Here is a 21,541-nt window from a genome sequence, read left to right as displayed (position 1 = left end):
TGGGATTACAGGCGTGAGCCACCGTGCCCGGCCATTGTTTTAAAGACCCCTCTTCTTAATGCCACCACGGTGGAGATTAGGTTTCAGTATGAATCTTGGAGGGATACAAACTCAGACTGCAGCAAGCAGGGTTTTTTTTTCTTTCTTTCTCAAATTCTTGGAAGGTTGAGCAGGGCAGGGTCACCAGGCCTGCCAGCAACTGCCCCCCTTCCTCATCCTCCTGCAGCTTCTTGGACTCCTGGGCCAGTTGATTTTTCTGTTCCGTGATGTGGAGTGATCAAAGCTGGTTCTGGGTTTTCTGGAGCTGGATCTTTGAGGGCCTTTGATTTAAAAGCACTCATGACCGTTTCCCACGGGAAAGAGGCGCTGATAATTCATGCAAATGAGCATCAATGGGCAAAATTCGACCAAGTGCCTCTGGAACCAAGGCTGCCATTGAACATTCTAGTAAAAATGGGGTGGATGCTTTTGCCCAAGTGCCCTGGATAATCTGGGAAAAGAAAATGGTGAGTTCGTTCTTTCTTTCTTTCTTTCTTTCTTTCTTTCTTTCTTTCTTTCTTTCTTTCTTTCTTCCTTCCTTTCCTTTCCTTTCCTTTCCTTTCCTTTCCCTCCCTTCCTTCCTTCCTTCCTTCCTTTCTTTCCTTTCTTTCTTTCATTTTTGAGGCAGAGTCTTGCTCTGTCACCCAGGCTGGAGTGCAGTGGTGCGATCTCGGCTCACCGCCACCTCTGCCTCCTGGGTTCAAACGATTCTCCTACCTCAGCCACCCAAGCAGCTGGGATTACAGGCACATGCCACGATGCCTGGCTATTTTTTGTATTTTTCTGGTAGAGACAGGGTTTCGCCATGTTGGCCAGGCTGGTCTCGAGCTCCTGACCTCAAGTTATCTGCCTGCCTCAGCCTCCCAAAGTGCTGGGATTACAGGTGTGAATCACCGTGCCCAGCCGAATTTTTTTTTTTTTTTAGATGGAGTCTCTGTCACCTAGGCTGGAGTACGGTGGCACGATCTTGGTTCACTGCAACGTCTGCCTCCTGGGTTCAAGCGATTCTTCTGCCTCAGCCTCCCGAGTAGCTGGGATTAAAGGCACGTGCCACCATGCCCTCACCACACCCTCACCCTCACCTGCACCCTCACCCACACCCTCAACCTCATCCTCACCCTCACCTGCACCCTCACCCACACCCTCAGCCTCACACACACCCTCACCCTCACCCACACCCTCACCCTCATCCTCACCCGCACCCTCACCTGCACCCTCACCCACACCCTCACCCTCACCCGCACCCTCACCGCACCCTCTCGCTCACCCACACCCTCACCCTCACCCACACCCTCACCCTCACCACACCCTCTCGCTCACCCGCACCCTCACCCTCACCCGCACCCTCAACCTCACCCTCACCTGCCCCCTCACCTGCCCCCTCAACCTCACCCTCACCCTCACCCTCACCCTCACCTGCACCCTCACTCACACCTTCAGCCTCACCCGCACCCTCACCCTCACCCTCACCTGCACCCTCAACGTCACCCTCACCTGCACCCGCACCCACAACCTCACCCTCACTGGCACCCTCACCCTCACCCACACCGCACCCGCACCCACATTGGGGAAGAGCTCCATGGTCATTCTTTTCTGTAGGCGAAAAACTGCGGCTGGAACTGCTGCCATGCAGCTGGGCTCCCAATGCAGTGGGGATGGTGGAGCCCTGGGCTGGTGGGAGCCATCCTGCCGGACGTGATTCCCAGCACAGCCATGAGGGGCAGCAGAGGCGCAGTCATCTGACCCACATAGTTCCCGCGTTGCCTGATGGGCGCGGCTTCCCTAGAACTGAAAAAAATGGACATCCTGCCAAAGGCGTCCCCATTCTGTGCTGGCAGAAAGGCTGTAGGTCCAAGAGCAGGAGTCCTGCGCTCTGACTGGAAGCCCCAACACAGAGTCCCCGGCCCTCGGCCAAGTTCCAGACTCTGGACAGACCCAGGCCCCTGGAATGAAGGACAGACTGAGTCTCCCACAGGAAGGGGCCCTGCTAAATGCCAAAAACATGCAGCTAATCTTCCCACTGCCCCTTCCCAAAGGAATCTTCCTCTGTTTATCAGGAGTCTATGCAACGGGGATGAGAAATAATCAGGCCTTTTAGGAATTACTAGACCCTGGAGCTGAAAGGACATTCATTTCAGGAGGCCCAGATGCCAGGCAGAGCTGTGGTTTATGGAGGCAGATGACAGAGTTGGTTCAGGTTTTCCTCCGAGGAGGCCCAGTGAGCCTCCCGGCCTCCTGTGGAACAGACGTACTCAGCCAATAGCAGGGTCCCCACATGGTCCCCTGAGCCCTGGAGTGAGGTCGGCTGGGAGCAGCAGAGCAGCCGGAGGAGGAGGAGCAAACCCCAGGCCACAGCGTGCTGCTGGAGGGACCCCGATTTTGTCAAAATTTAGATGCAGAGAGAAAAAGATTAAGGAAAATACCAAAATAACGACAGCAGTGACTGCTGGGTGTGACGTTTTGGTCAGGCTTGGTTCTTCTCCCTTTCACTAGGTGTCCCACGGGAAGACAGACCCAGCGTGTGGGGACCTGCACCCAGCCAGTCTCGCCCTGGTGCAGCCTGTTCACTGGCCCTACCCTGCCACTGAGGGCTGAGGTCACTGTCCGTCTGGGCATGTCTCATGTGGTCTTTTCTCCCCTTCTTGTTAGGCCCCCCGAGCTCAGCCACAGCCACGGTCCCCACTGCCGCCTCCTCCCCGGGACTCGCTGACGCCTGGTGTGGGGGGTGGGCAGGGAGGGTGCTTGCTGCTTTGTTACCCCCTGTTGGAGGCCCCCGTGCCCAGTTCTCAAGTGAGATGGCTCTATTATCCCCCGACAGCTGCCTCAGCCTCCGTGCTAGAACAGGGAGCTACAGCTCAGTGACCCTGTGCTGCCCTGTGGCCTGTGGGTGCCAGGGCTCCGGGGCCTGGGCCTTTCCCTGCTTCGTGTGGCTGACCGGGCTGCGGCCGAGCCCGGGGGCGGACTGGAGCTAGGTCTTCCTCGCCACGTTTCCACACAGTGAGCCCTTTGGCTGCACAGGTCACGGTCTGGAACTGTTGGAGGAGGCTGGTCAGAGCCGTTGCTGCCCCACCAGACACTTGGCCAAGGGGCCTGCACTGGTCTGCGCAGGAACGTCCCACCGGCGTCTGCTCATGGCTGGGCTGTGGACCCATACGCTTGTTCGGAAGCCAAGCTCTGGCCCACAGGCGACCAGAGGAAGCTTGCAGGCCACGCGCCAGCTCCCCGAGCCTGTCCCTGCAGCCGCGCTGTGTGCAGGCACGTGGGCCACCGTGTCTGCTCCACTGGCACTGCTGGGTCTGGGCCGCCAACCCCGACTGCCCACCTGCACCCTCAGCAGCAGCACGCCCGGCCGTCAGCGGGGTGCACTCTCGGCTGCAGCCTGGATGGGCTGGGGCTTCGGGGCTCACTCCCCAACCATGAGACTCCTTCACCACAGTTGAGGCTGTCGCAGTGGTCTCGGGCTCCCACTCAGACAGTCCCAGGAGAGGGTCTGAAGGGGGTGAGTCCCTCCGCTCGACCTTCCTGCCCATTGTCGGCAGAGCTGGATGGTGCTGGGTCCCCACAGGGAACGAGACAGCTGCCCCGTGACGGAAGGATGTGGGGACCCGCACCCGGCCAGTCTCACCCTAGGCTCAGCATGAGTTCAGGGAGGGGTCCAAAGGGCATTCCTGCCCACGCCCAGGCAAACCAGCAACAAGAAACTGGGTGGCCAGGGCGTCCGTGCACGACCCCAAACTTCTCCGCGTTAGAAAAAGGCTGATGAAGACCCAAGACAGAAACTTCCTGTAGCTGTTTATTCTACTGCGAGTAACAAAACCTAGGTCGTTCCATGTTCTCATGTACAGTGATATAAGCCTCCGCAATATAAAATACAATTTACAGGAATCTCTATCAAGTAAACTAAAGAAACACACTTAATTTTTACATTTGTGTATTTAAATTAGAAAAATTTGCTTTATATGTTAAACAAAACCTTCACATCGTACTAGATGTTGGAACGTGACACCTACTTTAATGTAATTTAACCTATGGACACTTGGCTTTCAACACCAAACATCTCAAACTGATACGTTCTCAATGTTTTCCTAACTTAAAAAATCTCTGCTATAAAGTGAAAAATCTGTAGTGACGTACAATGGAATAAGACTCCAAAGAACAAGTGAAGTTCTTTAATTTTACATCTGTAAAAGTAAGTTTATGAAAATATAAAAAATTATCAAAGTGTATTTGTACAAATAAATTAGCCAGATTTTTTTACTTCACACTTCAGAAGTACTCGAAAAATACGCGACAAGCAAGAGACTGTTTCACAGTGAACAGCTTCCTACCTCATCTGCAGTTCTGGAGCTAATCATCACTATTTCCCATCTCAGACTTTATACAAGTATTGTTCCACTTTCACGGACAAACTTTTAAATGTCTCGTCTGACAAACACCAGTTTGGGGCTGAGTGTACTTTTCCTGGGATACAGAAGAACTGCTCAGAATATGAAATTGGACGAACAAAACTCCTGATTATTCAAATCGAGGACTCCTCCTCGCCCCCAAAGCACACTGAATTGGTTTGTTACTTTTTTTTAGGCTGGTAAAGCTTAACATTTTTCAATAAACTGTTATTTAAAATACAACAGTTATGCTAGGACAGATGTTGCTTTAAACCATGTTTTTGAAAAAATTGGTAAGGTGATATATAAAATCTGAGCACACTGAGAAATGTGTTTTTGTTTCCCAGCTGAAAATTGTTAATTCAAATTTTATGACAAAAGAAAGATGCATTTGTAAGGTTTGTGCTTCTCAAGACTCCAGATACAAGCTACTAACACTTCTCCCGTAGCCGCAGGGGGGACGCCTGCAGGTCACGCCCACACAGGCCTCCGGGACAGTGGCTAAGACCTGTAAAAGCAGCTTTTGGAAACACAAACAGATGAGATGTCAGTGAAGGTATGGCTCTAGGGTCCAATGAAACTCCCTTAAAATTTACAATAAAGTTATTGGAAAAGATAACTATGATCTGAAAAGCAATATGCTCTGTAGGCAATTTCCCATTTCTTTAATTTTAAATGGAAATATTAAAGTTTAGTTTTTTAAAAAAGCATCAGAATTGTAAAGATGTGAAATCTTGTAAGAAACCATTTACACAAAATTACAGTAATGTTTACGTCCAGAATATTCTATCCTGAATCTAAGATCGTGGCTATTTCAAAGGCTATTTGTTCAACGCGTTTTACGAACGTGGCTTTAAAAAGGGTCTCTCTGCCTGGCCGGGGCGTCTAGGCCTGCGAGGCGGTGCCAGGGTCGGAGGCCCTCGAGGCCTCGGGCTTCGGGTCCCGAGCGCTCTCTTTGCTCTTGCTCCGGTCCTTGCGGTCGCGGCCCCGCTCCCTGTCCCTGGCCTTGTCTCGGTCCCGCTCTCTGCTCCGGGACCGGTCCCGGTCGCGCCTCCGGTCTCGCTCGCGCTCTCGGTTCCTGCTCCGCTCCCGGCTGCGGTCCCACTCCTTGCCCCGGTCGGCCTCGCGCTCTCGGTCGCGGTTAGCGCTCCTCTCCCGGTTTCTGTCCCAGTCTCGGCTGGAGTCCTTGTCCCGGTGTCGGTCCCACTCCCGGGCCCGGTCCCAGTCCCGCTCTCGGCTCCAGTTTCGGCCGCGCTCGCGCTCTCTCCTCCTGTCCTCGGACGCCCGGCCCTGGGCGTCGGGCTCCTCCAGCGGCTTCTCTTTGGGCCCCGCGTCAAACCGCTCTCTCTGCCTCCCTTCGAAAGTCTGGTTTCTGTATTCGTGGCCTTTCCCCTCTCGGAAGTCGGCCGATGCCCACTGTCCGTCGGCCTCGGGGCCCTGTCCGGGCGCACTGGAGGAGAGCGCGGAGGGCGGCCCGGCCTCCTCCCAGCGGTCCTTCCGGTGCTGCGGGGGGTGGCTGGGAAGCTCCAGCAGGGGCCTGGGGCCCGGCTTCATCACCTGCGGGGCCTGGCCCTGGAAGTGAAATCGCGAAGGGGTCTGCTCATTTTTTTCAGAAAAGGGTGCAGACCCCCGTAGTCCACCAAACTGCAGGGGTGCAGGCGCCCTTTGGTTTGTGAATCTTGGTGGTGAATGGACCCTCTGGTCTTCGAACTGCTGAGGTTGAATGCCCCTGGGACCTGGCATAAAGTTAGGCGCTTGGCCTCTGGGTCCTTCAAACTGGTTGGGATGAGGGCCCCGGGCAGTTTCAAACTGACTAGGATGGGGCCCTCTTGGGCCCACGAAATGACCAGGGGGTGGTCCTCTCTGACCTCCAAACTGAGAGGGAGGGGGGCCGCCTCGGGGGCCTTTCAGCTGAGACAGCAGCGGCCTTCTCTGGCCTCCGAACTGGAAAGGCGCGCCGCCTCTGCTTCCCAGAAACGGGGCTTGCTCTGTCCCTTCAAACTGGGCGGGGGCGCCCGTCACCTCGTTATACGGGGCGTCCTGGAACTCCCTCTTCTCCCCATGGGCATCTTTGCGTTCTTCAAATTGGGATGGTGCCCCTCCTCGTGGTCCACCAAGGTAAGAGGGTGAGGGGCCTCTGCTGTCCCCATAAGGAGGTGGCCCATGTTGCCCCGAGAATAAGGAAGGGATAGACCCTTTCTGGGCTCCGAATCTGGCTGGCGGAGGCCCTCGTGGCCCATCGTTAGAAGCGATATTCTCTTCTGGAAACGGAGGGGCTGGCCCCCTTGGTCCCGGGAAATTGGGGCCGTGAAGCCCTGACACCCCCAAAGCATGAGGTCCAGGTTCCCGCTGACCTGGAAACGGGGGCTGAGAGCCCCCCACTTTCTGTCCTGGTGGGGGGAGCGGGGCGGTGCCCTCGCTGGGTCTGGCCTGTGGCTCTCTGTCCCCCTCTGTTTCACCTGCAGGGCTGCTGCTCCTTCCAGCAGAATGAAGATTTCTTGGGTCCTCATACTGGGCCGAGCCGAGAGCCTTGTCCTGCGACGCGAACCCCGGGCTGGTGAAAGGGTCCCTCTCACCGTCGAGCTGCAGCGGGAAGCCAGGCTGCAGGGCGCCGCAGGGCGGTGTGGGCAGCAGCACCCTCCGGGCAGGCCTGGCCGAGCTGTCTCCAACCGTGGCGGGGCGGGTGCCCTCCCCAGGCTCTGCCTTCCAGCCGTCCTGCTCGGACCCCGCTGGGGGCTTTTCGCCCGAAGCCCAGGGGGAAGAGGCTGGCTCCTTTTCCTCCGGGACTGGCACGGGCGCCTGGCCCACAAGGCCACCCCTGGAAGCATCTCTCTCGGGAAGGGCACCCTGGGCACCACGTGCCGAGAGCCTGGAGAGAGGCTCCCCCTCCCCCTCACCGGTCTCAGCGGCCAGGCGCCTCGCTTGCCGGGGGTCTCTGTGGTTTGACGCCTGGCTGGCGGGGGGCAGTGAGGCGGGCTTGTCTGCAGACTGCTGCTCTTGCTGGGACAGCTCCGCCTTGGGCAAGGACGACTTTGGTGGCGGAGACATCAAGGCGTCCGACACCGAGAAGTGGGCCATGGAGACCCCGACAGCAGCCCTCTGCTGCCTGAGAGCTTCTTCTTGCTCCTCCAGCTGTCTCTTCTGCTCCTCGATCTGTTTGTTCAGCTCTTCTAGCATCTTCTGTTGTTCCACCAGGGAGGGCGTGGCAGCCCCGGCCACCGGCTCGGCAGGCCTCTCCATGGAATTCCTTCTCACATCGGCACACATCCTGTTGGGCAAGTCATCAACAGTCACTTTCGCTTCTTCTAAGATGGTCTCATCCTCGGGGTCATAGGCCACCTCTTCCCGCTCGGCTGCAGCTGCTTCAGGAGCCCTTTCCACCTCGTGGCGCCGCCCTCGTTCCACAAGCTGAGTGTCGAAGGCCCTCTCTGGGTCGTACTCCTCCTCGGGGTCGTATGGCCTGTCGTCCTCCTCTTCCTCCAGAGCCTTATCTTTTGAGAACTGACCAAACTGCTGGACGATCGGATCTAACAGCGGAGGCGCCGGCACCCCATCCTCTGCTGTGGTTTTGGGCTCCTGGGGGAGACTTGTGCTGGACCCGGGAGGCTCTCTGGCAGAGGGGTCGAATGATTTCTTCTTTCCAAAGAGAGTCTGCAGGATGTGCTCCAGCGGTGATGCTGTTTTGGAAGCAGAGGAAGCGGCGGAGGAAGCTGCCATGGAGGCTGCCGCTGATGTTGTGGCTGCTGTGGCTGGGCTGGTGGCTGCAGGTTTGAGGGATGACAGCACTTTTAGCACCGGTGGTTCTGGAAGCGGGGGTGGAGGGGGCGGCGACCCAGGAGGTGTGGTGCTGACAGCCGCGTCTGCAGAGTAGAGTGGATACTTGGAGGGCTTCTTTTCGGACTGCGGGGCTGTGGTTACTTTTGGATAGGCCGGAACGTCCACTTCTTCCTGTTGAAGTCGGGTCCGCTTTTCATCCATCTTGTCTAACTCTCCACTGTTTGCAGGACGTTTTATTTTTTGGCAGATTACTAACCCAAGAATTATATTCGGACGTGGTGACTCAAGACCTGAAAAACAAAATATTTGTGCAAATTTTAGAATCTAAATCCAGCTTTTACCCTTTAGAGGTGAATTTATTAAGGGCTTTCATGGGGAACGTTTAATAGACAGAAATAAGCCATTATTCTGTGGCAAAATAAAATCAAGTGTCAAGACAGTTGCAAAAGCCTGGGCGATTCCGCCCCAGGAACACACCGTCCCAGAAACGCACTGCCCCGGGAACCAGCTGGGAACACACCGAGCCAGGAATGCACCAACCCAGTCCTCCCGGAGCCATGTGAAGGGGGCGACTAACCCCTCGTCACCAACCATGGAACCGAAGGCCCAATCCACAAGGGAATTCATCCCAATCGTCGGGATTTGTTACATATTTTAAATAAAGTATCTGTAATGCTAGAGCAGTAGTGCGGAGGGGAGGGAGGCCATGGTGTGAGCCTGCAGGGGTGAAAAGGGCATTGTCGCACGTGCCCTCAACACAACAGCTCAGCTATGCTCTTCTTCCCCTCTTGCCACTGCCGGGAAGGTAACAAACAGCATTTTTATTTATTTATTTATTTTTTCAGATGGAGTCTCGCTCTGTTGCCCAGGCTGGAGTGCAGTAGCACGACCTCGGCTCACTATAACCTCTGCTTTCCAGGTTCAGGAGAATTCTCCTGTCTCAGCCTCCTGAGTAGCTGGGATTACAGGCATGCACCACCATGCCTGGCTAATTTTTGTGTTTTTAGTAGATAAGAGGTTTCACCATGTTGGCCAGGCTGGTCTCGAACTCCTGACCTCAGGTGATCCGCCTGCCTCGGCCTCCCAAAGTGCTGGGATTACAGGCATGAGCCACCGCACCCGGCCCCTTTTTTGTCTTTAACTTAGGGGTTGCAACACATAATTACTCTAAATATACTAATATTAAATTACCAATAAAGTCATAATCATCAATAAAGCACAAGTCATGAGGTCATCCATTAGTCTCTGGTGTCAGAACGGGAAAAACGGCATTAAATGAAATGGCTAAAATAAATGCTTTGGACTGGGCATGGTGGCTCACGCCTGTAATTCCAGCACTTTGGGAGGCCAAGGCAGGTGGATCACGAAGTCAAGAGATCAAGACCATCCTGGCCAACATGGTGAAACCCCGTCTCTACTAAAAATACAAAAATTAACTGGGTGTGGTGGCGCACACCTGTAGTCCCAGCTACTCAGGAGGCTGAGGCAGGAGAAATCGCTTGAACCCAGGAGGTGGAGGTTGCAGTGAGCTGAGATCACGCCATTGCACTCCAGCCTGGGTGACAGAGTGAGACTCTGTCTCAAAAAAAAAAAACAAAAAACAAAAAACAAAAATTAGCCAGGCGTAGTGGCGTGTGCCTGTAGTCCCAGCTACTCAGGAGGCTTGAGGCAGAATTGCTGGAACCTGGGAGGCAGAGGTTGCAGTGAGCCGAGACTGTGCCACTGAACTCCAGCCTGGGCGACAGAGTGAGACTCCGTCTTGGGAAAAAGATAAAATAAATGTTTTGGGTTTAGAAATTCAGTGAGCATCAACATATCAAAGACTCCCTAAGGCTCATGTCTTGGTAAACACAGGACAGACACTGTGCTCACGTAAAGCACCGAGGTGCTCAGCGAACAGGTGGCAAAGAGCACAGCAGGTGGACAACGCACACTGGGGGTTTTAAGGCACAGTATTAGTTAAAAAAAAAAAAAATTATTCAAAGATATTCCCAACGTTGTAAGTTGTGGTAACTTCGATCAGGAGTACTAACATTCCAGTAACGACCATCCCCACACTCATAATCAATCGAGAATGCCAAAGGGGAATATAAAAACCCACATCCCAAAACAGGAGCGGAGGGAAAGTGATACACGTGGGCGGGACGTTTCAGCGGCAGCGACGTAACAATATGTGAGATTAAACCGTAACAACTCAATGTACAGATAATTTAACGTGACTGTGGTATACAAAAGGTGCTCACACTACAGATTTTCTTCCCCATACAATGAAAACCAGTATGATTTCCTGTGCTTCCGGTGATGTAAAGATCACAGACCGCTTCAGGTAGTTGTTTGGACAGGCACCACCATGTAGTTCTAAATACATTTGTTGTTAATCTCCCTAAATTCCACTAAGGAATTGATGGACAGGCTGAGCACGGGAGATGGGTGAAGGGAGGAATACCAGGCCTGCCAGACTGAGCTGGGACCAGCCTGCTCCATGGGACGCTTCCTTCCTCCTGGAGAGAGGGCCAAAGGCCTCTTCGTCACAGGCTGCTGGCCAGGGCTGAGATTCGAGCAGGAGGGGTGAGGTATCCCAGCACCTCACCTCCACCTCCTCTTCATTCTCTGTCCCCCCGGATAGCAGCATGGTGCCAGTGAAAGGGCTGGGTGGGCAGAAGAGGAGGGAAGCAGGAAAACCAGCCGGGCCACACCGAAGGGCACAGCTGAGCTCTGCTGCTCAGCAAACCTGTCAAGTTCATGTTCTGATTAACATGAGTTAAACATATTTTAAAATAGTACTTCTCTCACCACAATAGCTATCTTTTTACTGAATAAGCTATTATATAGCTTACTCAAATCCACTTTTCGGGTACGGTCGTTTATGAAATTGGCTATTATGGCCTTCCTGGACCATACACCTGCAGAGCCCACCACGCCCTGGTGGGAAGGGCACTGAGGCTCAGGCTGAGTTCCTGTAAGCCGGGCTCTGTAAGCCAGGCCCTCTCCCTGCAGAACCTGACATGGGGAGCAGACACAGGCATGGGCTAGGCCTCAGGAAGGACCCTGGGCAGTAGGGCTTGTGGGGCCCCATGTGGGGAAGTCGCCTGGGGGAGCCTAGTGCTGACTCTGACACAGAGGGGACATGCCACCCAAGGGAGACGCTCAGCTTCTAAAGGGCTGTTAGGGTGGCAGTGTGATGTACAAAATCACTGTTACATGGTCCCGTCTCGTGGTGTGTCACTCCAACTCAAACTTTTAATGGCTAACTTGCTTGTTAATGAAAAAAATAATTAGTATATCTCAGCCCTGGCAAGATTCTTTAGTCTTGAAAACAGCAACCATCTGGAGATTGGCATCAAACACTTAGCTGGCACGTGTAAATGCTCCCAGCTCTTGGTGCTCTCATCTGCAAACACTGGTGACTGAATAAAGCTGCAGTCAGATGGGTGTTCGTTCTGAATTTCCCTGCCATTTAAAATTTAAATTGGGCTGTCCAAAAAGGCACACCCGTTGTGAAACAGTCAAATCTTGTCACCCAACTCATGTTTGTTATTATGGTTGCATGAATATGTAAAATGTGGCCAGCGCCTTGGAAATAAACTCTTCATGGAAGGAGCAGTGCAGTTCGCTTGGCTGGACCTTGGGAGCTGTCTTCCCTGGGAGGAAAGGGTGTGCCTGCCAGTGCCTGGCATGTCCAGCAGACCAGTAAGGTCAAAAAGTCACAGAGCCCCCACCTCAGGAGGGGCAGTCAAGGTTGCCCAGGGGCTGTTCCCAGGCTCGCCCCTCCCCTCGGCAGCTGCCCCATGGTGTGTGTGAGCCCTGGGAGGGAGTGTGCCCCGGGAAGGTGCAGAGACTGAGGCCTGCACGAAGCTGGCACCAGCCAGGTCACGGGTGGCACAGGGCACGGTAGGCTTACTTACCCACCTCCCTCCTGAGGGCTACTGAGGGCCTCAGTTCATAAAGCAACCAGGGGCCGGGGCCCGGAGATGCCAGCTGCAGCTAAACGTGCCCCTGCACTTCCACTTCCACTGAAGGGTACTGATCAGGCCTGGAACAAGGGTGTGGACATTCCCCTAACACCCTCTGAAAGGCCAGAAGGCAAATGGCTTTCTTCAGGGCGTATCACGTGCAAGCAAACAGGCCTTTTTAGCACCATGTCTGTGTCCTTTGCGTATTCATGACGGAGGGGTCTGGACTCAGAGGTCAGAATCAGACCACACGCACAGGAAAAGAACTCAAGAAACTGAAGATAAAGGGTGTATTCGAAAAGCTGTGTGGGCCAAGACCAAAACCAGGATCTGTGTCCAGGTGTGTCGCAACAGGGACTGAGGGACAAGGCAGTTGGCAAAGGGAACACCTGCTTCTTAGGGTGCAGGAAGCGCCCTCGGTACTGAACCTGAGGCTGCAGGAAGACGCTCCCTCTTACTAAATGAACCATCCAAAACCTGACTCCTCCCAACCCCAAACTATCACAATGAGGCCTTTACCCCTAAGCCCACCTAGCACATCCCAGTATCAGTGACTTAAAATGAAAACTCTCTCAATGGTCTGCATCTGTCAAAACAAAATGTTCACACCTGCTGGAACAGAAACTGTGTGGAAGTTAATCAACAAGGGTTCTGAAGTATGACTTGCATAGAAAGACTTGGCAATTAAGGTGGGAAGAAGTGACTTCCCCCAACCCACCAAACACACCCACTCACACACACACAGACCCTCCCTCTTTCCAACTGGGAATCCCTAAGACCTGAACAAAGCCACTGGGTCCAGCACGTCTCAGGTAAGAGGAGAGCGATGTCCATCTTCTTCTGGGTGCCAGGGTGCCGAGAAGGGCCCCAGGGCAGCACCAGCCTGCACTGCGTCAGCTCCAGCAGCTGCTGGGTGGGCTGCAGGGCTGGGGACACCACCAGGGTGCGCTGCGCTGGCTTATGGAAAGCAAACGGGGGCCTAGGATAGGTGACCAGGAGCCACCAAATGGTTCCAATTCAAACAAACAAGGACCAGTTTCCATGAAATATGTTTATTGATTTAGGAGGAGAAGGCAGTACATTCCATTCAATACTGTATTTGACTCTGATTACAATTTCCATGCAAAGCTACTGTTACATACACACATGAAAACTGAAGAAATGCTTACCTGACAATATTTCAAGGCAGAATTTCTCAGCTAATTTAGAAAGCAGTTAAAAGTGAATACAGAGAGACACTATGGATTCAAACATCCTTCCCAGAAGAGCTTTCTAACGTATAAAGACCTCAGAGAAAAGAGCCCTTTCCATTCCGCAGCTACAGAGGGCGGTGTTTCCTCCTGCCCTGTACTTGGGGAGAACAGACTGTGCACCCATGTTTATGGACCAAGGTTACTCGACAGGCGTTTCAGACCAAGGCTTCGAGGCCTGCGGCTTCACGCGGAAATGACGGGGGCTGGGCATGGTTAACAGGCAGGCATCTTGGCTGTGGTCAGGTCCTGTAAGGGCCCCGCACAGAATCCTACACGATGAGCTTTCAACCCGACTCATCTCCCTTCCATGAACAAGGCCCTGAGACAGGCCGGGACTCTGCGACCCCAAGTCCCTGCGGGGGGCCTGTTGGTAAAGTTGGAACCGAGTGGGGTGAACATCTAGGTGGAGAAGGTCACCTGGACCCAGGCCTCCCAGCTGCCCCCCCAGTGATGCTGAGTTTTTGTGGACAAATCATTAAGATATGCAAGGACAAGTGTCCTCAGGGAGATCCAGCTACTGCTGTGAGCTGCATGGCTCCCGAGGGTGCTGCGGGGGCAGCTCCACTCTCACTGCCCGACAAGGGCCAAATGCTGACGGGGCGGGTGACTTGGTTTCCCCTGAGGGCACAGCTGGGCACCTTCAGGCCTTCACTTGCTTAAGTGTGAACAGCAAGCACTGAGGGGGCTGGACTGGACACTACGCTGTCAAAACCCACTAGGTCCCCATGTGTGGGAGGCAGGGACACCTGCAATTGTGTGGTATAAACTGAGGCACATGGACGAGTCAGTCACTCTTTTCTGCGTGAATCTCTACCCCCAACAGGACCTTCTCCTTAACATCCCCAGGGGAAGATGCTCCCCCATCAGTGCCCTGATGCAGACGGGCAGCTCAAGGCTGGGGCGCCAGGTCTCCTTCAGGCCTGTGCTGCATGTGCTGCAGAGAACTGAGGCTCTGGAACGGAGCTGGGTCCTGCACACCCTCGCCCAGCACTTCCGGGGGCGTGACTCCAAGCCGCGCAGCACACGCTTACCCCTGACCACAGCTCTGTGGAGTCACCACCGTCAGCGCCCTCAGGTGTGGCCTGTGCTGTCCAAGGGCTTCTGGGCTATCTCCGTGAGGACAGGGTCCGCTGAGACAGGGGAAACGTGCCAGGACCTAGCTTTACACACACACACACACACACACACGCACTACACATTTACACCACAAAGCCAGGACACACATGTACATGTTTATATCTAGAAAACGCCAAGTCAAGTAATCAGTATGTGAAGCGGGCCAAGTACCTGATGGCCTGGCCCGGGGTCAAGGCTGTTTAGTGACCATGGAAGTGTGTGAGATTTCACGCATATGTATTCATGTCAACAAGGACATCAGGAGAATTTAACATTATACTGAAGTCTTAAGTTAAAACATCTCTGAAGTGTATGGAAAGGTTTCACTAGCTGTTACTTTTCTAAAGTCCCTCACCCTGTGTTACTTTACCCAGACGCCTCTGCTCTTTATCGTGGATCAAAGTCCCCAGGGCTTTTGTGTGTCCCTGTCAGGCGGCGTCGTGGCCTCAGCAAGTGCCTTGGTGGGCAAGTGTGACGTTCCCCCAGCTGGTCGCGGAGCTGACAGTGTGGGTGGTTGGCGCCATCGCACTCAGCAGACAAGGTGAGTGACCCCAGCCCCGCCCTCCTTGTCCCGGTGCCATCCGGGAGGTGCTGGGAGACCTGTCCTCTCCCTCTGCCCCAGGGCTGCACCTGCACAGCCAGCCCTTGCTGTGGGGAGAATGGGGGCGCCGCTCCTCTGGTGGCCTCCCTGGGCCCCGTCACTGCGCACTGTGGGGAACCCCATGCCCAGCATGCACCGGGGCTCGCTCAACACCCACCCTACAACCTGTGCTCACCTGACAGCTCCAAGTTTGGAAATGGAGTAGGGAGAGGAGTTCAAAAAAGGATGAAATATCGCTTCAATTTTTTTAAAAAGGGGAGGCTCGCTATCTATGAATTCATGTTTGTGTAAATAAAAAGTGCTCTTTTCACCCCAGTAGGGAGGCGCTGAGGTGCTGCAGTGTCTGCACTGACTGCACACACACTGTTGCACTTGCAACTGACCAGTGGGTCTTCACAGGTGCCGGAGAGGTCAGCTTCTCGGTCTTCACCTCCAGGAGGGCCGGGCTTTTCCTCTCCCTGGTCACGTGGAGCTGGCCAGACTCTTCACAAGCAACACCAAGAACCTCTACCAGGATCCTTTCTGCCACCCATTAGGTGGCATCTCTTTATCCCAAGTAGGATTTGAGGGGACACACTAAAGCACTTTGCTTTTAAAAATTTATCTGGCACTAAAATAATTTAATGCACCATGCCAGCAAGTATTTCATCCTGAAATTACTGAGACCAACCAATCCCTTTATGGACATGTAATTCCACAACACGGGCACAGGCCGAGCCCACTCCAGCTGTGAAGAATGGGCTCCAGTAGGAACACGGGCTGTGCCTGGGGCGACAGAAGTCCCGCCCAAGATGTGGAGTGGCCCCTACAGGACCCCAGCTAGCTAGGGTGTGGCATGAGGGGTGTGGGTGGGAGCACCCTGCACAGCTATGGCAGGAACACCCGCCGAGGCCTGGTGACAGGGACAGAGGGCACTGAGGCACAGGGTCTAGACAGCACCTGCCTTTATGACGAAGCACTTTAGAGGACACTGTGTGATCCGCACACCCACTTTTAGAGAACACCGATCCTCTGGGGACTGCACGGACAAGGAGACACTTCAGTTGGGCATCAGATACTAATCCCTAACTGAAGTCACATCAGCTTCTTCTAAGGGGCTATGAAAGAGCTGGTCACTAACAGAGCATGTGGCCCCTGGAATCACCCTCAACCCTTGACAAAGAAGATGTATTTTAGGCTATTTGTAAATAATTGTGTAAATACAGTACTTTCCAAGGAATGTGCAAACACAAAGTAGCTTGCCAAAGATGAATGAACCTATTACAATTTGAGCCGCAGATTTTAAAATAATTATTTCTAGAAATAGTTTTCCATGTCATTATTTTTAAGTCTCCTGGAAATCCATCCCTGTTAGAGAAGTGACCCCTGATGAAGCCACTTCCTGGTGTGTGCTGACTCCCAAGTCTATCTAGAGGAAAGAGCAGGGCCGCTGGGAGTGTCACCTCCCTTTCTGGCTGAGCCTCGGGCTCCTGGGCACAGAGTCTTCTCTGACCTGAGGCCAAGATGACCTGGTTGCAGGCTGTGGGTTTTTCCCTCTCTAACACTCTCCTAAGACAATTTATGCTGTGAATCAGGGGTACCTCTCGTGCCACAGTCCTACGCCCTCAAAGATGAATCCTATTGCTAACCGCTGCGTCTGTGCTAACTCCTGCTCCTAGAGAGCCCTGGGCTGGTCAGGACTCAGCAGGGTACGTCAGTGGGAGAAGGGGTGCAGGTGCAGGTGGGTCTCACCTCCACCCAGAAAGCCGGCGCTTACCTGGTCCCTCAAAGGGCAAGAGTTTGGATGGAACAGGGTCCTGGGCGCTCAGCGGGATCAGGTAGAGGTCCTTGACATGCCTGTTGTTATTAGCTACAACACCAAAGCGGCCACGGCTGCTAAAATAGGAGTAGAGAGAGATATAGGCGACCTCCTCTTCCTCTGTGGCGGGGTGGAAGCGGATCAGACAGAGCTCCTGCAATGGAAGAGTGGGAAGCACTCATAAAGAAAATGCGGCTCAAGCATCACATGCCCGATTCACATCCTGCTTTCAAACAGGAAACCTTGTCAAATCTCTCCTACTCACAGCCACGATCTCACAGAGCTCCTGTCTCAGTGAGGCAATTCGCGTAACATGTGAGCCCAGCAGTGTCTGGAGCAGAGCCGGCTTTTCCTACATGCACGAGGGCCCCAGTCACGAGGAACCAGCTGCATGATCTGCAATGGCTGTCTGTGCCCCTCCCCAGAGGAGGGTTAAACTAGACAACAGGGTCTAGCCCTTTCGTGAACCTGACGAAGACTACAGATTCCCCAGAGAAAACCACAGACAGACACACACAGCTGTAGCTAAATCTCAGGGGGTCCCAGAAAACCAGGACCGTTCAAGAGCCCAGGTTGAGTGCCCTGAGCCTGATCACCCCTGCAAAACACACCTTCTGCTCCTTCAATCATAAAAAAAAATAAAACTTACATATTTCTTACTAAAATGTAACTGCACATACATTGTAATAAATCAGAAACAACCTTCTACCACTGTATACTCAAACACCTTCACACAGTAATACAACTATATAAACCTTTTTTTTTTTTTTTTTTTTTTTTTTTTTTTTTTGAGACAGTCTTGCTCTGTCTCCCAGGCTGGAGTGCAGTGGTGCGATCTCAGCTCACTGCAAAACTAAATTTTTAACATTCACCTGGAAATATCTAGTAAGCTACAGGCTAACATTTTAAGTGTTAACCCATCAAAACGAGAGGTTAAAAAAAGATGTTTAAATAAACACAATTTTCCATGGTTGCAGAATTTATACTATAAGCAGGTACCTTAGACACAGAAGACTTGAGTTTGCCAACATAATCCCAAACTGTCTTCGGTGCGATCCTCCCACCAATGTGAATTGTGTCAGGCAAATCCTAAACAAAAAGTACTTTGCGTAAATCACTTTGAACTGTAATAATCACATAAAGATGAATGCAGTCATGTGAAGGCACCATACTACCCAAGATTCAAGAAGACTACAACTACTCCAAGGAAAATAGCCATACTTGTATTAAATGTATTAAATCCAGGATTACAAGTTACCAAATCCAAGGGGGGTATGATGCCAACCTTCTGCCAAATAAGATTGTTTAGAAATTACTGCCCAACACTTCTATGCTGTGTTTATGTACATACACAGAGAGTAACGATTCACACATGAGCCAGGGTGACTCCTTGCATTAAAGTCATAAATGCTAGTGCTGTTTTCTGGTTAATTGTGAAAACTAAAAGGCCTGCCATGGGGTCATATGCGCCACCCCGCAAGTGGCCAGGTGTGTGTAAAGCAGGCTCCAAACACCTGGCTGTGCTGGTGGCTGTGCGCACAGCCATCTGGTCAGTGCCCCAGCGAAACCGATCACTGAGAGGCCAGACTGCAGGCTCACATTTCTGACCCTGACCAAACTGCTGAACCTGCGGACTCATCACAGCCATCGCCACTTTGCATTTAGAGGCGTTTCTGCATCCAGACAGCCAGTTGCAAGAGCGTCACACATTTCTGCTCCTCTCCTATCTCCTGAATTAAGGGAGAAAGTCATGTGTTTGACTCTAGTTTAGAAGCTCCTATGGAAGACACACACACGCACACACATTTTCTTGGTTCTAACCTCACTGAGGTAATCAAAACACCCAGAGACAGGATACGCCTTAGTGACAAATTTTGCCACACTCTGCATGTTAATAAATCCTTTCCAAATGGTGCTGAGTCGAGACAAAAAGAGGGTCGTGTCTCCCTCTGGAGGGGAACGTGATTCTGAAGTGCTGTAAAACAAAACCATAAAAGAAAGTCAATGTCTCTCTGTGCAATGGGAATTTCAAAAGTAGAAAAAGCCTTTTTTTTTTTTTTTTTGAGACAGGATCTCATTCTGTCGTGCAGGCTGGAGTGCAGTGGTGCAATACAGCTGGCTGCAGTCTCTGCTTCCCAGGCTCAGGTGATCCTCCCACCTCAGCCTTTCAAGTAGTTGGGACTACAGGCGTGCATTACCACACCCGGCTAATTTTTGTCTTTTTTGTAGAGATGGGGTTTTGCCATGTTGCTCAGGCTGGTTTCAAACTCCTGGGCTCAAGCATATGCTGGGATGACAGGTGTGAGCCACTGTGCCCAGCTTCATATGTAAAAGCAAAAGTGAACTCTTGCAAGTTTTATGTTTTTGGTAGCTTACTTTTGCCCATTACTTACTTTAATTAAAATGATACAGACATTTTGGTTAAAGAAAAATAAAGTGAATAGGCAACAAAATTGGATGAGCACAAATTTAAATGTAGATTTCTAAGATCTCTACTTCCAAAAGGACAATAAGGTACCCTACAACTGGGGCTTTTTAAAAGATGAAAGAGTGAAGCTGTATTTCAGGTTACATTTCCGAGTTCAACTATTTAATCACCAGTTATCTTTCCTTTTGTTAATCTAAAAAAAAGTTTGGCTTGTTCAGACCACACCTGAAGTACGCACCTGATATTTGGTGACGGAGGAACTGACAAGTATCTTGGGTCAGGAGATGAGGATGGCTTAGCTAGTATGGACTTGGGCACCATCACAGAAGTCAAGACAGGCTTCGGCACATCCTGTCTGGCTTCCACCATGTGGGTGCTGTCTGGGCGGGATGCTGCGGAGGCCACGGCTATGCATGAACTGCCTGGAGCGGTCCTGGGGTCCCGGCCGGACACTGTGACGGTGGTGACCACCCCGCTCCCACAGGAGGCTGGGCAGGGGGACAGGTCTTCCAGTGGGGAGGGCTCGGGATGGCTATCTCCTGGAGGCCCAGGGAAATATGTTCTGTCCACATTTGGATGAGAAGCACTTTCTAGGCCTGGTTCAGAGGCAACTTCAGGCACAGCCTCCGGCATCATCTCATCAGCTGAATCAGGAGCTGGGTCAGGTGCAGAGCTGTCATGCTTCGATTTTAAATCTTCTTTCTTAACAGAAGCTGACAATTTTTGTTTTTTTGGAGCTGGCTCATCTTCTGCGGAGGGAACCTGGCCTGAAGAAGGTGAGGAAAGGCTCTGTGAGAAACCCAGCCGGCACACGGGTGTTTCTCACACAAAGCCGAAAGCAATACTCTAAAGGCAGGGCAGGAAATCACTCTGGCCTTTCTGCCTGTTTAAGCTTACGTGCGGTTGCTTTTAGAAGGTTCAGTGACTTTCAACAAAATCAAGTTTAGTCTCAGCTCCAAGACTCCATCCCCTAAACTGTGCTCACCTGTGCAAATTTTACAGTTGAGATCGAAGAGATGTGCGCGGTGCTGACTGGTGGTGTCTTTCAACATGCTGCTGAAGACATCAAGGAGCGGCGCTGTGCTCTTCTCAGGGACAGCACGTGCTGACTCTTGCTGTTCCTAAAAGAAAAAGAAAAAAAGTGAGGTTGTTTCTTCTCGAAACTCAGCTCCAAATTAACAACACACAAGAAAAGCAGTCTCATGGGATTGAGACGCACGGGAGAGAAAAAAGGACCACCGAATACAAGGACTGAGGAATGCCACAATGACACACACCTGCTGTAAGCTCAGTGTCCTGCCCAGTAATTTAAGATAACCTCAAAACATTTGGGATGGATTAGTCTATTCTTGGTGAACACAAAAACTCCCGAATACTTACCTCTGAATCCGACACTGGCGGAGAGTCCTCCAGATCGGGGATGGCCTCCTGCCTGGGGACCGTCTTCTTGCTTTCATTGTGCAGTTTAGCTCTGGACTCCATCACCTGAAATGAAAAAGATGAAACAGAGCTTAGGCCTTGTTTTCTAGGAGGAAAGCATCGCTCATGCAGCCGTCTATGAATTTATTTCTATTAAACTCGAGTCCTGGGTGCCTCTGCAGGTGCCCCTCAGCACTCACAGATCTCGCTGGCCTCTCTTTCCATGTGGAAAGCTCTTTAGATACAAGTTCTTCTGGCTTCAGTCTCACAAGTTTCGCCAAAGAGATTTCCTCACGCAGAACACGATGGAAGAGTCCCTATAAACAAATATTTTTCATTTACTCAAATAATATTCCTGTATCTGTCAATACAAAGAGCTTATGGACAACAGAGCTGCCCAGTTTAGCGGGCACAGGACAAAGGCCTTCAGAGCCCACTTGCATGTGGCACTAGGCAGAGCCCTCCCTGCAGGGTGTGACCTCTTTTAACTCCCCAAATGGCCTTATGAGAGTGCGCCCCGGGATATCCCTGCTGTGAGCAAATGGGGGCCCAGAGAGCACAGGGAGTAAGGTTAAACAGTGGGTTTCACAGCCTGTGCTGCACTGGCTCTGCTAAAAAAACAACACACAACACCTCAGGAAAAACAATTATGTACACGAGGTGGACACAAGTCAAAAAGGTAGTGTCAGGAGCAAAGGAAGGAAGAAATCATTTCTGTTTGGGGCTGTTCAATGGTGAGATGCAAAGTCGGGGTATTTCAATGTCCTAAAAT

General features: G+C 52.3%; 1 protein-coding gene across 4 annotated transcripts in view; it reads right to left on the bottom strand.

The window, feature by feature from the left end:
• Positions 1–3,814: 3,814 nt before the first annotated feature.
• The window catches only part of DIDO1 (death inducer-obliterator 1), a 60,667-nt gene continuing 42,940 nt past the window's right edge, over positions 3,815–21,541 (bottom strand). For 2 of the 4 annotated variants that reach the window (XM_003280141.2, XM_012511928.2), the window contains exons 9-16: positions 20,970–21,086; positions 20,731–20,835; positions 20,336–20,471; positions 19,589–20,117; positions 18,744–18,897; positions 17,922–18,011; positions 16,881–17,076; positions 3,815–8,491 (exon numbers count right to left, since the gene is read on the bottom strand). In XM_003280141.2, the coding sequence (XP_003280189.2) occupies positions 5,310–8,491; positions 16,881–17,076; positions 17,922–18,011; positions 18,744–18,897; positions 19,589–20,117; positions 20,336–20,471; positions 20,731–20,835; positions 20,970–21,086 (4,509 nt within the window). In that variant the 3' untranslated portion in view covers positions 3,815–5,309. Of the gene's footprint in view, positions 8,492–13,190; positions 17,077–17,921; positions 18,012–18,743; positions 18,898–19,588; positions 20,118–20,335; positions 20,472–20,730; positions 20,836–20,969; positions 21,087–21,541 lie in introns of those variants that run through there. The other 2 variants (XM_003280142.2, XM_030826034.1) reach the window with 2 other exon arrangements.

This window comes from Nomascus leucogenys, chromosome 13 (genome assembly GCF_006542625.1).
Source record: "Nomascus leucogenys isolate Asia chromosome 13, Asia_NLE_v1, whole genome shotgun sequence".
Taxonomy (NCBI): Eukaryota; Metazoa; Chordata; class Mammalia; order Primates; family Hylobatidae; genus Nomascus; species Nomascus leucogenys.
The sequence above is the reverse complement of the archived record's forward strand: the minus strand, read 5'-3'. Positions and strand labels throughout refer to the sequence as shown.